Source organism: Passer montanus, unplaced genomic scaffold, assembly GCF_014805655.1.
Source record: "Passer montanus isolate IOZ18808 unplaced genomic scaffold, ASM1480565v1 scaffold54, whole genome shotgun sequence".
Taxonomy (NCBI): domain Eukaryota; kingdom Metazoa; phylum Chordata; class Aves; order Passeriformes; family Passeridae; genus Passer; species Passer montanus.
In genome coordinates this window covers 1,363,734-1,381,904 of record NW_024370374.1, presented here as the reverse complement: position 1 = coordinate 1,381,904, position 18,171 = coordinate 1,363,734, and the positions used below count along the sequence as shown (strand labels likewise).

The 18,171-nt window shown below is 37.3% G+C and overlaps 1 protein-coding gene across 6 annotated transcripts in view; it reads right to left on the bottom strand.

Annotated features, from left to right (window-relative positions):
* The window catches only part of GAS2 (growth arrest specific 2), a 92,439-nt gene that overhangs the window by 62,113 nt on the left and 12,155 nt on the right, over nt 1-18,171 (bottom strand). For all 6 annotated transcript variants that reach the window (XM_039725014.1, XM_039725013.1, XM_039725009.1 and 3 more), the window contains exon 3: nt 12,676-12,800. In XM_039725014.1, the coding sequence (XP_039580948.1) occupies nt 12,676-12,800 (125 nt within the window). The remainder of the gene's footprint in view (nt 1-12,675; nt 12,801-18,171) is intronic.

Below are 18,171 nucleotides of genomic sequence, written 5' to 3'. Positions count from 1 at the left end.
TTAGGTCACTACAGTCCAAAGCCTTGGGGAGGTCAATAAATTGTCTCTTAAAACTTCTAGACATCTACGTCTGCAACATTTCCATGCCTACTGACAAGTTCACTTTTATCAACAGTCTTTCAAAGTATTGCAGAAGTAATTTGCAATCTCCAGGCACGTATGCACCAAAAATTAAAAGCCATTACTGCTACTCTCTGAAAATGCTAGCAGGCCAAATGCAAAGATCGGTGGTGGTTTGGTTTTTTTTCTAATGCTATGATAGCATTGAATAGAGTCACTAAAATAAGATGCTTTCAAGAGAAAGACTTCAATTAATTTTTTTTAAAGTGTATTAAGATTTTATAAACAGAGACAATAAGAGAAAGCCATGGCAAAGACCTCCCTACAGAATCCATGAAAACAGGGATTCAGTAGTTAATTCTCATTCAATAAATGGTCTGTGTTTTAGAATTAACATTTAGATGGGGATTTTTTAAATTGGCATTTCATAACGAGCTTCTTCAATAACATTTAAGTAGAACACAGAATGAGGCAATTCTCACAGTTGCTCCTTCAGAGGGCAATTACACCTTATCCTTGATAGATGATCCTGAGCTTTTCCCCATCACAACCTCAGAACTCAGAGCTGAATTAGCAAAGAGTTAGTTGAAGAAGACAAAAGAATCCTAGTTTCCGAATTTCATTCATTTTTATTCCAAGTAAATGAGAAAAAAAATGGAGGGTTGCAATTAACAAGAGAATTGCACTTGTTTGTGGCATTGTCACACAGCACGACTTGTGAATGAACATGTCAATAAACACCAATTATTCCATGAGATGTGAAAGTATCTCCATGAGATATAAATGGTGAAATCTGGGTGGATTTTCATGGAATATATTTTTTAAAGCATCTTATGTATTATCAAATTATGTTTTATCAAACATCACATTCCTCAAAATAAAACATAAAAACAACTAAATTTTGGCAAAAGCAACTAATTTTAGTAATAACAATTTCAAAAAATCAAAATGGGAAACTGCTATTCTAACACATATTAACAAACATACTTCTAGTATACTAAGATTTCACTGGTGAAATTATGATTATAGCTTACACTTTGACACCTCCCTTGGTTATAAAGAAAGGTACTCGAATTGCACAATTGGTATTGTACCTCAAAGAATGCACAGAAAAAGACATCTTTCAAAAAGCTCCAAACAGAGGAGATAAAGGCTTTGGATCAACAGGAGACATCCTAGTGAATTTAGTCCAGCAGATGCAACAGCGACCAATGATTCTTCTCAAAAAAGATAACCATCAGATAAAAATGGCCATGTTAGACACAGGCGCAGCTGTAACCATCATTAGCACTCATTTGTGGCCAAAAGGCTGGCCCTTGGTGAATGCCATTGATACTGTACAAGGAGTTGGAGGTGGCATGGCACCACAACAAAGCCTCACTGCTGTACAGCTGGCACTTCCTGAAGGCCAGTGCATCACTGCAAGACCATACGTCATGCCACTGCCTGGAAACTTAGGAGGCCTGGTTGGTCGTGATGTTCTTTCTCAAGTGGGAGCAACTTTGAACATTCCTCAATCGCAGTTTTTGTGCTAAAGGTCACTGCTGAGCAGCCGCCTATCCCGCACATTCAATGGAGACTGATGAACCTGTGTGGGTAGAGCAGTGGCCCCTTTCAGAAGAACGGCTGCACATTGCACATCAGTTAGTTGATGAACAGCTGAAAGCTGGACACATCAAATCTTCTATCAGCCCCTGGAACACTCCTATATTTGTGATCCTCAAGAAATCAGGGAAATGGCGTCTTCTGCATGATCTTCGCAAGGTCAATGATCAGATGTGGCCCATGGGAGCTTTGCAGCCTGGAATGCCTTTGCCTATGATGCTACCACAAGACTGGGACATTTTAGTGATTGATCTGAAAGATTGCAAGGGAATAGTGAAAAAACAACCTGAAGATACAGTGAGATTTGCTTTTACTTTACCCTCCATCAATAAAGCTGCACCTGCTGCCAGGTATGAGTGGACAGTGCTTCCACAAGGAAATAGATGGCCCCCCACAATGTGTCAGCTGTACATATCCTGGGCAGTCCAACCAGTCAGGCAACAGCTATCTAACACCCTGATTTATCACTACATGGACGATATTTTGCTTTGTCAGAAAGACCCTATTACAGACAATGTTATCCATTTTTTGCAACAACAACTTGCTTCAGCAGGTTTGGTAATTGCCCCTGAAAAAATCTAACAAGAATCACCTTGGAAGTATTTAGGGTGGGTAGTCACTAAGGCTGCAATCCAACCACAAAAACTGTCTCTTACCACAAATATCAAAACACTGAACGATGTCCAAAAGTTAGTTGGAGATTTACAATGGGTACGCAACATAGCTGGCATCGCAAATCAACAGCTTGCACCTTTCATGTCTCTTCTGCGAGGTACTGACCCACAACAACCTGACACATGGTCCACTGAGCATCAAAAGGCTCTAGAAACAGTTGGACAAATTATTGTTGCTTCCCTTGCAGATCGTAAATTAGAGTCAGAAGTAATTTGCCTTCTGATCTGTAATACAATCTGTGATCCCTTTGCTCTGCTGATGCAATGGTCTGCTTGGCAAAAAGAAAAGCGGGGGAATTCCCCCTGAATGTGCCAAGCAGACACAGATTCAAAAAATTTAAAAATAATTTAAAAAATTTAATGCCCTCCTAGAATGGCTTTTTCCCTCCATTCACCTCCCCAAAAAGTATTTGACAAAAACCAGAAGTGATCAGTTATCTAATCCAAAAGGGTAGGCACAGATACAAGGATGTCAGTGGTCAGGAACCTGCATGGATTAGCCTGCCCATCAAATCAGCAGATTTTGAATGGATGATGCATCATTCTGACCCACTTCAAACAGCATTATTAGGCTACTTTGGCAAACTTTTGAATACAATGCCATCAGATAGACGTTTGCACTTTCTCTCTGGCTGGAACAACCTAAAGTGGTGAGGCAACCAGTTAAAGGTATCACTGCTTTCACTGATGCTGGTAAGAAAAGAAAAAAAGCTGTGTGTGTATGGAAACAAAACGATCTGTGGCAAAGACACCTGCTCTATGGAAATGAAGCAGATTCACTGCAAACACTGGAACTCGCTGCAATTGCTTGGCCCTTGTCAAAATGTCAAATACACCTCTGAATGTACTGTCAGACTGTCAATATGCCATGGGAGTGGTGCAGCGCGTTGAAGATGCCGTGATCAAGCTTCCTAAAAATCAAAGACATGGAGAACTGTTTTTGCAGATTCAAAGAGCTTTGAAGATTAGAACTCAGCTTTGCTGCATTATCCATATAAGAAGCCATTGCACCAACAGGATTAGGAGAAGGCAACGCAGTAGCTGACTCTTTAGTTAGTGCAGTGCTTCCTGCACCTGTTAACTCATTTGCTATGGCCAGAGAAACTCATGAAATGTTTCATCAATCTGCTAAAGCTTTAAAAAGACAGTCTGACATTACCTGGGCAGATGCACGAGTTGTGTCTCCACAGGTCACGGACCATTGTGGGTACCAAGTAAATGGACACACCCAGCACCAGCTCTGGCCCACAAGACCCACGAATCTTTTCCGAGCAGTGACAACAAGCAATTATATAATTATTTAGAGAAGTCGTAAAGGAGATCAAACTTCCAGACATAAGGGTTTATCTTGGACTTCTAGTAGTAAATATAGTAAAAGAACATAAACCAGGTGGAATTTGGGAACTAAATCCTATTTGCTTTGCAAACAGTAGGCGATATTGTGATTATTGCAGAAAGCATTTAGTGCTTACACTTAAATGTGGTGGGTGTTCACAAATATTTGATCGTATTAGTCATTATATTGATGAAAATGGTAGTTTATGTGACCATTTATCAAACCCCTGACCCATCTGTTGACCATTTTGGAAGTGTTGATAATCTTTATGAGTATGACCATTTGGGCCCTGAAGAGAGCCATCCAGCAGGTACAACAGGCAGATAGGACCCAGATCCTTGAAATTAGATGCCAAGAATGTCATCTAAGAGATCCTGCACCCTGGGCATTGATATTGCTACTGAGCATTCCCAGCACTTTACCAATTTATACTCTCCCTGAAGGGAAAAATGTTTGGGTTACTTGGGCCAACAAAACAGGACAAGATCCATTCTGTTTGTCATTAACTACCCCTTCCAATCCATTTCATATCTGTCTAATTGGAGTCCCTCTAAACCAGATGAAAGAATTTGGGCTTTGGACAACAAATAAAATTAATTCCAACTACTTCTTAGGGTTTCAAGCAGTTAAAATTGCTCAAGGGCTGAATGTTACAGGCTTGGAACCTCAAGAGCTTGGTATCTTAGGGTCTATACCAGGAAATTATTGTTTCGTCTTGGGATTTTACGAAGAAAATATTGTCTCAGGTAAAATCAGACTTCATAAGCCAAAAATGATAGTACTTAGATTGCCCCTGGGTCCCCCTGGTATTATAATACTACTGGTTACTGTAACAATTGGCTTTGGCCTCTTCCATGGTATGGAAAGGCAGCAGCAAAAGCAAAAATGTTGCCCCCAGGAGTTTTCCTCATCTGCGGAGATCAAGCTTGGCCTGCCATACCTGCAAAAGCACAAGGAGGACCCTGCTATCTTGGTAAGCTGACATTGTTTGCCCCTACTATCCATCAAATGATCAATACAGGTCACAAATTTGAGCGTACCTGGCGCAGTGTAGAACAATTAGGATCTGAGTGTAAGGCCAATGTTGAATTGTGGGAACGACCCTCTGTTATTGTATCTTCACTCTTTTCACCACAAGTTGCTTCTGCCAAAGCCTTCACCCAACTAAGACAATTAGCCTGTTGGACAGGCAAATAAATTAACATTACCTTTAGAGTGTTAGAAGAGCTCACCACTGATGTTGATAGTGTAACGACATGCTGCACTACAAAATCGAGCAGCCGTTGATTTTTTGTTATTAGCACAAGGACATGGCTGTGAAGATTTTGAGGGAATGTGCTGTATGAATCTTTCTGATCATTCTGAGTCCATTCACATTTTGCTCAGTTGCAAAATAACATGAAGAAACTCACTGCTGTTGAAAACCCATTTGACAAATGGCTCAAGGATCTGGGAATTACTGTCTGGTTGAAAACCTTTTTGATAGAAGGACTTCGTTTTCTTGTTGTTTTTGATGTGCTTTTTGTTCTTTGTTGCATTCTTATGTGTATGAAAAAGAGTGTAGAATCAATTGTTAAACGAGCCTGGGTTGTTCAAAAAGAAAATGAAAGAAGTATAGAAAGATTCTTAGCTGAGCAAGGCCAAGATATTCTTCTTCAGGAATTGGACAAACCAGGTCTGCAGATTAGAGAGTTACTTTGAAGACCATGTACTGGGCTTGGATAGAACAAGATAGCCCAGGTACTGTCCTCGAAAAGATGCAACAAAGAAGGATTGAGCTTTGTATCAAAATAAGGCTTAGATGTCAAGCATGCTGTGGGAAACTGCTATTCTAACACATATTAACAAACATACTTCTAGTATACTAATACTTAGTAAATAACATGTAAGTCACATTAATTGTTACTTAATAGAATATATAAAGAATATCGTAATTTGACTTGGCATGTAAGCTTGGGTTGTGCAAAAAGAAAAGAGGGGAAATATTAGAGAGTCAAAACATATTACAGGTTCTAAAATTTCTTACTGAAAAAAGTTTTCATAATTTCACTGACAGTGTGGTCAAATAACATATTACTTTGGTCTATGGAATTACAGTGAATAGCCTTTCACTGTCCGTCTAAATAACAAATGCAAAAAGCTATTCAAAATCCTTGATAATGGTGGATGTACAGCTGTATTACCATTATACCTCCTCTTCCACCTGGTTTTCTCCCAATGAGCAATCTCACATTTTGTGACCTTCTGAAGTGCAAGACAAGGTGAGGGTTTTCCAGCTCTTTCCTGTAAGATTAGTTCCAAATGGTGCATTACCTGCCATGAGGCAAGTGTCAAGGAAGACTCTGAAATATGTAGATGGTCTAAAGAAATACAGAATTTTTTGAGATGCTTTATCTGTTTGCTTTGTGAATTTTCTGATGTTTAACAAAGATGAAATTTTCATGCAGATGCTGAAAACATTCAGGAAGAATTTAGCATGTACCTCATGCTAAATTTAGCATGTACCTCACTGCAGGTAAATCTGATGCTCCAAAGCTCTGAACGCTAATTTTTGAGAAAAAACTGCATCTTCATTTTTATGATAAAGAATCTGAATTTCTGTAAGCTTCTAAATTAAAAAACACAAGGAAACTGCTAGAGCCCAGGGAATTCTAAACAGGTGCAGAACTTAAAAACTTTCATGATTTGAAAAACGTGGTGGAATGTTTATCCATACAAAAAAATTCCAAAATCAGCCTTAAATCAGCCTCAAGTTAAAAGCAAAGCTTTACTGCATACTTGAAGCATTTGGGGCTGATTTACATAAACAAACACAAATTTGAATATTTATTTAAATAAACAAATTAAACATTATTATGGTAGCTATAAATTGATGTCTATGCCTCAAAGGGACTTTTTTTTCCTTCTTCTGCATTGCAGTCATTACTTATGCTTACCACTCCCATTGCTTCAGAAATTTTGGCTTATCTTGGTTCAGAAGTCACTATTGGTAATTGCATCAAATTCTGTAGTTCTTTCTTATTCATTACTCCCAGAGAACTGCTACCACAAACTCAGACTTAAGAACTGCACAGTAAACTGAGGACAGTTGGTCTAAACTTTGTTGTTTTCTCAAGTTATAAGGTAATTTCCATGCAAGTCTGTTACATTTCTGTTCCAGATTATTCCTAGTAGTCTAAGTAAAAAGCCAAAGAGAAAGATCTGTTACAAAGATGTCTACAGTTTGCTTTAAACACTTAACAAAATAAGTAATAGGACCATTACAATGCATTTCATATAAGAGGAAAAATCCAGCAAATCTAAAAATGACTGTTTATAAATGTCTCTCAGAAAATATGCCATCCCTATCTTTAATACATGTATTAAAGTAATGGCAGAAATGTTATGAAAAAATCCAGGTCTAATATAAATTTTATGAAGTGTTTAAGTATTAGCATTCCATACAAAGTCAGTGTTAATTAAAAATCTCTGGAAAAAAAACTTGGTTTTCTCTTGTTAAATTATATTATTAGAAATCAAAATGTGGTCCTCATGACCTGATTTGCAGTTCAAGTCATATTTTCCAAAGATGGAGCTACCAAGTAGCTAAATACTTAAATCTGCTCTGCTTTTTCCCTGACAATTAGCTTGTGATGCAAATTCTTGTTATTTCTGCAATGTTAAACAGGAGCAGAGAGAGGGATATGCGGGAGAACCACTGAAAAGAGCAAGACCAGTTCACATACACTGTTCTTCAGCCAAACAAGGGAACAAACCATGCCTTCCCAAGGACAAGTATCAAAGAGAAGAACAATCCAGAGACACAGAATGTCTTGGTGCTGCCTCCAGGATTGTATAGCTCTGCTTCCAACACAGTGCATGGCTTGAAGTGCATTTAAAACCTTTTTAAGTAGCTCTTCAATGTGTTCACCTGGAACATGCCAAGCAGACAAACACATAATATCCTGGAATTGTTCAGAAATATGCTTTCCTAGTCTGATGAGCAACACCACCTATCGTACCTGCAATCCTCCTGTAAGCATAAACTTCAGTTGTAGGAGCATTTGATGAGGCATAGAAGGTTTGTGCATGTGACCTATTGCAGACTAATCCTACAATATCTGCAAGAAACCTGGTAGCAACCCACTTGAATGAGCAAGCTATCGACACATCTGAGAAACACACACAAAGAGCTCTCCAGCAAGCAGCTTTACAGTCTTGTGGAAATTATTCCTTCTAGATGGGTCAGCACTGTCAATCATTTTGCAAGATCATCCTTTCCCTCTCACATCCACATCACTCTGCCACTAGAAAGATTAATACTCAAAAAGACACTGCTGTAGTTTTTTAATCCTCCCAAGTAATTGAGAGTCATATCTATCATGCATATGATTAGAAGTTGGCTGCATGAGCTTTTAAAACAAGTCCAGAAAGTACAAGTGTGCAGAAAAGCAAATTGCTGCTCCAGACCATAAAGGATCTGTCCATAGCCTAACAATTGATGCAGCCCTATTCATGAAATTCTCAACTGGAGAATCAGATTTCTAATTTACAGAGGGGACCTGAACCTGACATCACTGATGCAGCTGATGTCTCTTTACACCGGCAGACAGGCTCAAGGCACCAAGTTTACAGAATACCATCCATTCATCCCATCTATAGGACACAGATAATCTTGAGAAACTGAAGCCTACAGTATAAATAAAACCACCATGCTGATTAGATCAGACTTTCAGCTTGGCCATCTGGGGTCTAAGAGCAAGATCCAGATTCCAGATCTAATTCTGAATAATTGGTACAGATTCTTTAAATTGCAATTCTTAAAATGCATAACATGACTCTCAAAGATAATTCACCTTCAACCTCCTTCATGAAAACATTGTTTTAAGTGGAGTGTTTGTAAATATATCAGCAGCTTCAAGGATGGTGGGCATAGTACCGCGCCTTGCTGACAAAAACGGTAACAACAATTAACACAGTTTATTTATGGTTTTTTGGTTTTTTTTTTTAAATCTTTATTACTGGTCTTACTAAACTAAGCCAAACCACATCAAATGTGGGCTTTGTGCATACTGCACATGTCTTGATGCTCTGGATTTATTTGTACAGCTGTGAAATTCTCAAATTAACTATCTGTCAGGAAAAGTAAAATACTGACAGGAGACCATGGAGAAGAAATGCAAGTCAATGGGAGAAAATTACAAAATGGCATAGTGCAACATTAATTACTCTCATTGAATAGCTGCTGCTATAATAATAAGCCTGTAGTTTCAAGAAAGTACTCCATTAACACCAGTCCAGGTAGTTTCAACAACCTACTACTATACAAATCTTGAGCATTTATTAAGATTGCTGCTAGTCATTTCCTTGTATTTTAAAAATAGCCATTATAAGATTTATTACTCTAAAAATCTCCAGAAAGAGGAAAAAAATTACTTAGAAAATACCTTATATAGTCACACTGCACTCACAGTTTAAAAAATCCATTTTAATCTAAGACTCAAAAATTTTGTCTGCTTGTAGCAAAGGATCAGATACAACATCAATGCTTTCAGAATTATCAGGTTTTGAATCATGGTTTAACTGTTTAACAATGAAGAACATTGTCCTCTGGGATTTGCAAAAAATCCTGGGACCCAACATCTTCTGAAATGAAGAATTTTTAAATGCTTCCTCTTTAGAAACTGAAATGCTTTTAGTATTTTCTTACTGAATATTAACCAATCAAACAGCTAAGTAGGTAGAATCTTGGAAGGCACAGAGTACCTATTATGATATCCAAAGGTGCTTATTATGGCATTAGGCTCACAATAGCAATGTGCAGAGGCTGCCTAAACAGCACCAGAGGCTGCCAACATCACTCTCCTGAAAAACAAATATCAAAGTGGAGTGTGGCCCAGGTGGTATTTTTAGATACAGGGATTCAGTCCTAAAAAGGCTTTCTACAGAAACAAAAAATCCAAATATAATTTTCATTTCTTTGAAGTTTGACTCTTGTGATTGATTTCCCTTTGTCCACTGGCACAACTAGCAGGGTATTCATCCCCAGGAAACAATAACATACAGAACCTATGAGTGACCCTTCTGCTTTCTCAAGTTCTAATACATTTCAGCTATAGGGACTTCCTCCTCTGGGTGGGGTTTCTGTGCAAGCAGCCTTCCAAAAGATCTCTCTTCCAATACCTAATTCAGTATTTACTTTTAAATTTACTCAATTTAAAAACTCCTTGACAAGAATTTTCCAACTTGTATGTAAACAAGGTCCCCCTTTTTCTTGTTTGGCTTTCACCAGCTTCCCTCTATGTCCCATAGTTTTTGTATAGAAACTGACCATTTACCACATCATACCACACCATTCCTGATTTTGCAAGTTCCATCACATGCTCCTCTTTCTACACTCAAGCATCCTAACCTATCCACTCACTCATAAAAATAAACTCCATTATTTCCTTCATGCATAAAAAGTTATGCCTTTTTTGCCTGCCTCTGACTCTTAAGGAAAAAAGACTAGATCTTCACCACAATCCATTTAATCTCCTCTTCAGTCTCTTAAAGCTCTATCCCCAAAGTCACATTACCAGTAGTTTCCTATGTATTTTGAAAATGTCCCCAGTATCCACAAGTGTTTCCACATGACAAAAGAAGGAAGTGTTGATATCAGCAAGACAATCTTCCTTCCAGATTTGGAAAACACAATATTTTGGGAACTCCTTTGACATCTGTTTTCTCCATTTACTCCACATTCAAAGTAGCTGATGCTGGCCTAGGGGATTCCTAAAATCTGAAGGAAGGCCAATGCTCACTAATAAGAAAGGGAATGATACAGTTCAGTTAACAAACAAACTGCAAACTGACATTGACTTGCAACTTATTGCACAAGCTATTAAATCAGAAGCAACAGGATTTAACCTGCTATTTTGTAGAGTATTGCAATATGAATTTAGGGAATTATGGCAAAAAACTGAGAAGTCAGTGCATGTAATATTAGCTTTTAATGTCTTCTTAAATCTGTTGCTATTGTGGCTTAACTAGCAGCCCCAGAGAGCTTCACAATGAATTCATGATCAGTACTACATATCAATCAGGGCAGGATATATCATCTTTCTTTAAGACAAAACTAACCCCAAAATATTATATTAAGCTTTTCCATAGGAACAAGTTCACACAGAAGGTAAAACTGCTTATGAAAACAGACCAGCTTGTGGAAGGCCTCAGTTAAGATGACACACACGCCCTCCATTAACCATCATGACTTCCTCACTCAGATGCAAGCTGGTGCAGCAATCAAACTGATCCTCCTGACTCGTTTTATATCAACTGCTTCTATCTAGAAAAATTCAAAGTTACATATAGGGATAGCAAAGTCTGCTATCTATTTTGACAGAGGCTGAACTCAATAGAAATCAGTAGCTTCTCCCAGCTGCCAGTGAAGCCATCAGGGTATCTCAGTGAAAGAACATGTTTCTGTTATCCTGTGCAGAGCAAGGGTCAAATGGCTTCAAAGTTCCACATATATTATTAATGAAATGCATAAAAATTATTCAGGGGAGGATTGTGGAATTCTTTCTATGCTAAATTTCATACAGTATTATCTCTTCATAAATGTTCTTGGTACTACAAAGTCAGATTGCCCAAGAGTGCTATACAGGGAATTAAAATCTGAAAGGATGAATAGCTCCCTAATAGTATACAATGATACAAATCTGTTATTCTGCAATTTATTTGAATTCTTACTAAGTATGAAACAACATACATTGAGAAAACAGTAACGAGGTAGATTTTTTCCCTTTAAATGCATTGTCAGTTGTACCAGCCTGATAAATAAAGACCAACAAATCTAAATAATGACCACATATGGGACTGCAAATGTGTCATTGCCTTCTAATGTAACTTAGAACACAAAAAACAGTACAAGTAACTCTTCCTTCTACCTAGCTAGTTCCTAGGCCCAATCAAGAAGACTGTCCTATGTGTTTTCTCACTTGAAAACTATCATGACACTTAGATGAAGACAAGCCAGACTATATCATGAAGAGGAACTCCAAAGCCACCCAATACTTCTACTAAGGAAGACCTGACTATAATTCCAACTAGGAAACATGACAGAACATTTCTTCTACAACAACAATTATGAACTTGGAACCAAGAATTACACAGGTGCAACCAACACAAGACTGTCAGTTCTCAGACCAGCTGATAAAATTTATGCCATGCCCTGATTTCTGCTACACACAAGTTATGAAACATCAAGAGCAGAAAATGCTATATGATTTCTGTTCTTAGCCTCTTTTTTACCTGTTCTTTATTTGCTCATTTTAGCTTTCAAGGAAGATGTACCTGAATGCAACCAGAAAAAATAAGAACAGTTTCACACTGAATGTGTTAATGTGTCAACCATTTAATTCTACTTCTCCAATGAACTTGCTACACTCTTGAGAGTTTCCCAGTAAGATTGTCCCATGAGAATAGTTTAAATTAAAGCAAGGTTGTGTTCAAACAAATCCTTAAATGGATCCTTCCAAAACTCCTAAGTATCTTCTAAGCTTCACATTTTCCATATAACTCCTTAGACTCTTTACTGAAACCCCTCCCAGCACACCAACAGGATCCTTAAACTCTAGGCACCAAAACTAACTATAGAGTTTCATTATTGGTCTCCCTAGAATTGTTCTTAGAGGAGAAGACACCTCCCACAGCTACTTTATATAAAATAAATGCAAGGATCATATTTTCGCTATTGCCTACCACATCCCACTGCTAGATCTGGTTTATTCTTATTCTCCACATATTACAAGTACTTTTTGTTTTGCATAGACACTTAAATAAATACCAAATAAACATTATTTCCATCAATTACATATTGCAATTTTTCTACACAGAGCAATTACCTCCCCACCCATTTGCAGAATCTCCACACATAAAACCTCTTAACTTTTAAAAGGTTTAAAAAACCCTCAGTACCAAAATGGTCAGATACATCAGATACTGATATTAAATGCTAGAGTGTTGACCAACACTTACTTTGCCAGGCTTGTTTGCATCAAAGCCGTTTTCTTTAAATTTCTCCTGCAGGGTCTCAGCTAACCGGCAAAGCAAGGCACCATTATCCAATTTCTCCATAAAGGTTTCTGCTGTTATTTCTCTACCTGAACATCAAACAGAAAGTTAACATGTCAGAAAGCATGCAATGGTATAGACTGCATTTGTGTAAAAAGAGAAATAAAAACAAAAAAAAACCTGAAAAAAAGGTTTAACGGAAAAACTTGCATTACTTGGAATATTTTATGAATAACCTCAGTACTACTTTACTGGTACATACACAGCAAATTAGGAAAAGAATCCCATGCTTTCTTTGGGAAGGTATGTGATATTTGAAAAACAGTTCTAGCATATCCAACCCCATGTATTTCACTTTACTTATGAAGACCCGGAGTTTTTAACATAATGTATTAAAAGAGAGAGTACAGCAGGAAAATGGTTTACACCAGTATGCATGTGTAGTTATAGCATGAATTGCTAAGAGTTGATTTTGTAACAGAAGTAAAAAACCATGTCCAAAAGGAAAGGGTGGTATATTTTTACAGACTCTTAATCTTGAACCTGCAAGAAGTAAACAAGACAGTGACTGCCGTGCTCCTCCGAATGTTCTTTTTCAGAAGTCAAGTTAGGTACATAACAAAACAAGGGAGAGTAAAATTTCATGTTATACACCTACTTGCCACACAGATAAAAATTTTCACTAAAAGAACAAACCTAAAATACTCTGCTTTTAAACCATATCAATTCTCATATCATGCTACATGACAATACTTCAGCTGCAAGGAAATGTCCTCTCTTCTACAGCAGGCCAGACAACCTCGCAGAACAATGTAATTACATCCTCCTGGAAGAGGGGATCACATGTTCCACGATGTGATTGCGTGCTGACCCCAGATGGGAAGGGAATTATTTACCATGCTAGACTAAACTTCTAGGATCTTAACATAATTTTCAGTAAAAATATTCCTATTTCCTATCAAAGGTTTTTTATTTTCACATTTCTACTGAAAAATTTCCCTTTACTTTGGACACTACATTGGCAAGCCACTGTATTTTTCAGCCCTTTTAACTTCCACTCATATCAAGAGAGCATCAAGGAATAATTCTTGTTCTTCCAATTATGACAGCATTTTTTCCCTCCAGTATTTAAATATGCCATTTAGGAAATAACACTACTAGCTCATTTTTCATAAGCTGTTACAGAGCATGCATTAGCAACAATAGTCTAATGTACCAAAAAAGAAAAAAGAAAAATATTTAAAAACTGAAGCGAGACTGGTTCCTCATCCCATCCAAGTCCACTTCTACTTCCATGAGAGGTCTGGAAACTGAAAATATTAATCTGTTTAGAACAGGTTCACTGCAACTTTTTGTCAAACAAAATAGGAAAAGTAAAGCTTTCCCATATCTTTTTGCTAAGAGAGGGGGAAAAATAACATTCAAAAGTAACAAAAATGAAGTATATGCATTAGTGCTGAACTTCTTGCTGATACATTGTAACCTGATACTCCATGTCACAATACTGAAGATAACAGCATTATAAAGCAGTATGATATTAAAAATGCTATAGGAAAGCTGATTTCTCTAGGCCCTTGACTGAAAACTTTGAGATACTTTAGCATCTTTTGGGCAAAATCCAAAATGTGAGTCTTTTCAGTTTGGTAAGTTAAGATAAAAACAATAAAGATGGTTGCAGCAAAGCATCTTCAGATACAGCTCACTTCTGTTTTTCATTGAAGCTAAACTTGTTTTTTTCTAACACATTTTAATTCAGAAATATCCTTTTAACATGAACATTTTCCTTTTTTTTTATTCCCACTTAATTCTATTTGCCATGTAGCCCACTTTATAGCTCCTGTATGCATAAATGACTTCTCCAGGCAAAAGAGCAGCAGTAGCACTGCAGACATGCAGAGTTAGCATATGCCTAACAGATAATATTTTTGCCATATCTCCAGATTAAATTAAGCCAGAAATGAAACTATAATAGCCCAAACATTAAAAAAAAACCTGAACAGCTCAGCATCTCAAGACTTTGTCACCATTCTAGCCTACATATTTTCCCATTTTCCCCATCAGCATTTTTATAAAATGCTCTAAATCCACTAGAATGCCAAATTTTAAAAATAACTATGCTTCAGGAACTGCTTGAGTATTACTTTTTATAATACACTCCTTCTCTTCTAAAAAATTTATCTCAAGTATCTTTATCAGACTAAAAATTTTTATTTTGATTTGCAACACATAATTTTTTCACAAAGACAAACCAAAAACCCCCCCACGTTCTACATATCTCTTCTGTCCTATGACTTATAGATGCATAATTTCATAATAATGGAATGTAATAAAGCCCTTAAAACTTATTAAGGATATTTTCTTTTTACAAAGATATAAAAAAAAATTGGTCATCTTCTTCTGCTACTTAACAATATATTTATATTATTTTAAGTGCTGAATTGCATTAGCAGTTTGGTCACTGCATATTGTACACTAAACTGGATTATTTGAGTTCTATTTGCTTTTATGAAATCTGAAAGAATGAGTTTTGCATTGAACATCTGTCTCCAATGAAAAGTATATTAGGTGTCAGCTTTCAGTTCACTGTATTTTATGGCTTCATAAGGTGGCATTTCTTTGCTAAAACAGACACGCTGACATATTTAACAGTAGAAATGTATTGATTCAAGTAAGAGTAATGTTCATAACCTGAGGAAAAAAATTGCTCCATGTATTTGTATGGAAAAAACATCAAACTCCATTAAAAATGTACAACTCCCTCTATAATTACAAGAAAGCAGTTGCAATGTTTTTATAGAATGGTAATAACATTAAGTATAATAAAAAAACAACACTGAAAGTATGAGAAGAAAATCCAGGAATATGAAGGCTTTCAGAAAACTCTCAAGTGCTGCCTACCCTCTCTTTTACCACAACCACCAGATTCCCCTTAAAAAGTCAAAGAGCTGCACCTGAGCACCCACCACTTGCAAACTGTGAGCAACTATCTGTAAGGTCACCCAGTCCTGGGGGACCTAATAAAACCAGACTGGAGGTCCATGACAAAATAATGGAAGAGAGTTCATGCCTTGGGTGTGTGCCCAAGAAGTTGAAGATAAAGTTTTCCTCACAGGTCTCAGATATCCAGAGCCTTCAGAAAAAATAGATAGACTTAAAGAGATAGACCCAGGTACCCAAACCTAATCAATTTCTCTATCACACTTGGTGTAATAACTACAGTGCAACTCACTCCAGCCTCACAATTTCCTGCTGGCCTATTTTAATTGCCTATTTTGTGTAGTAACACAAAACTAGTAGTTTAAAAATAGAAACATTTCACTCAAGTGAATCTCTGAAACATCTACAATGCTGAGACACTATTGAAGCAATTGCTCCTAACCCTCTCAATTCACATGGCATATAAATGCAAGAAAACAAAAAATAAAAATAATATTAAAATACTAATAAAAAATAAAAAGAAAGAAAACCAAGGCAAATGACTATGCATATACAGAACTGGTTCTTTTCTGACAAGATTACTCTGCTCCCTACAACAGCTGATAGTAGGAGAAATCATTTTGAAAACATTGAGACATTATTACTTACTTGAAATGGTACACATAAAAATTCCCAAAGGCATGCTGATAATAAAGAAAATTATAAAGCAACTCAACTAAGTAAGAAACTATATCAGAGCCAGTAGAATCACTGCAGGTATCAGTAGTGTGAATATCTTGATACTCAGACGATTAAAATCTATATTTCCCACTGGATGGATCTGAACAAACTGATGTTGAAAATACACGTTCTGATACAGAATGCTCTTAGGCAACAAGGTGAGCAAGAACACTGAGCTGGCACAGATTTAATTCAGAATAAAAGACAGTTTTCTTGCAGAAGACTCACCATTCTCCAACTTCAAACTGTACACCTCCTTCAACCTTTTAAATACCTAGCCTTGTCTTCAGCTTGATGCCTCTCCTAACATCCACACCCCCGTTCCTTTCCTCCAAGCCTCCTTCACTTTTGCACCCAAGCAACTTTTACATGCATCAAACAATATTCAATGTTTATGTGTGCAGTTTCTCAGCATCTTGCATTCCCTGGCCCCTCAGCTATGAGCTTCTGAAACCCTCTTCTGTTAAGCGGCCTCAGGACTGAAACCTTGGAACCCAGCATATGCCTGAGGTGTAGTCAGTCCCAGTCAGTGCTAAATGAAGCTGGATGGAATAAAAAGACAATAACCTTCTGCAGCTTGTAAACAAACTCTGTAAATGGGGAAAAATATTAGAGGTGCACAAAACTGCCAAAGAGGAAACAGGGAAACCATCTCTCTGTACCTGTCCTAAAGTATAGGCTGGCAAGGAGACCCACTCCTCATGTCAGCTTTTGCAGACACACAAAAGAAAACAAGACTAGAGAGTAAAGCAGACAAGCAAATCTTTCAAATTGCCACTCTGCCTCTAGTAGAAGATTTCTGTGGCCCAAGTGTGCTAATTCCCATACGCAGCTTGCTCAGGGTGGAATAGCACTTTTCAGTACCCACAAGAACATTCTACTAAAGCAAGTTTTTTACACAATCTACCAAACTTGGGAGTTTGTCAGAAGTGAAAGCATTCCCAAATGCTTCATTAGCTCTATACCTAATAGAAACAAGGCTCAGAGATCATCATGACTGGCAAGTCAGCTGGGTTAACACATCTCGTTAGCTTTGTCACTGCCACTCTTGACTGAGACACCACAGCTCAAGAGAGAGAAGCAAGGACAGGAGACACAGCATCTATGGCTGCAATCTTCCTTTCCAGCAGACAAACCACAACACTGACACGTCCCACTTTGAAAATACTCCAATGTACAGTATCATGTGAGTTAATCCTATCTGACACATGGATAGTTCATCTGCAATGTCCTTTTTTCCATCCCCTAGAATATAGACAGCTAAAATCTATTCAGTAATGGAGCTGTAAAGATGAACTGTCCTCTCAGAAGCTCTCAGTTTCTCTGACATGGTTCCAAAAAATAATTAGCAAAGTGCACACACAAAAGTACTAGTGATTACTAAACAAACACCCCCACAACAATGTCCATGATAAATTAAATATTGAAAGTCTCAGGATTAAAAATTCTTCCAGTGTTATTTTCCAGCCGCACCATGTATCTCACTTTTCTAATTTATCCATTGGGTAAGGTCAAATTCTAGCTATGCCTACTTTCTATCTGATATCAAAACACTTCATTCATATTACAAAGTGCATTATCCCAGAAATGTTTTCCAGTTTGATTTTCAACCCACATCAGGCTATGCTGCTGCAAAACCATCACCATTCCAACTTCCAGTAACACTGTATAGGACATAAGTGTCTCTCCACAAAAATCTCTTTAAAAACCATCACTTGATCAAACTACCTCAAAGAGTTTCCCTATATTTGCCTAAAATACTATTTTTTTAAAAATCTGTATTTCTTTGAAAAGATTATGTGT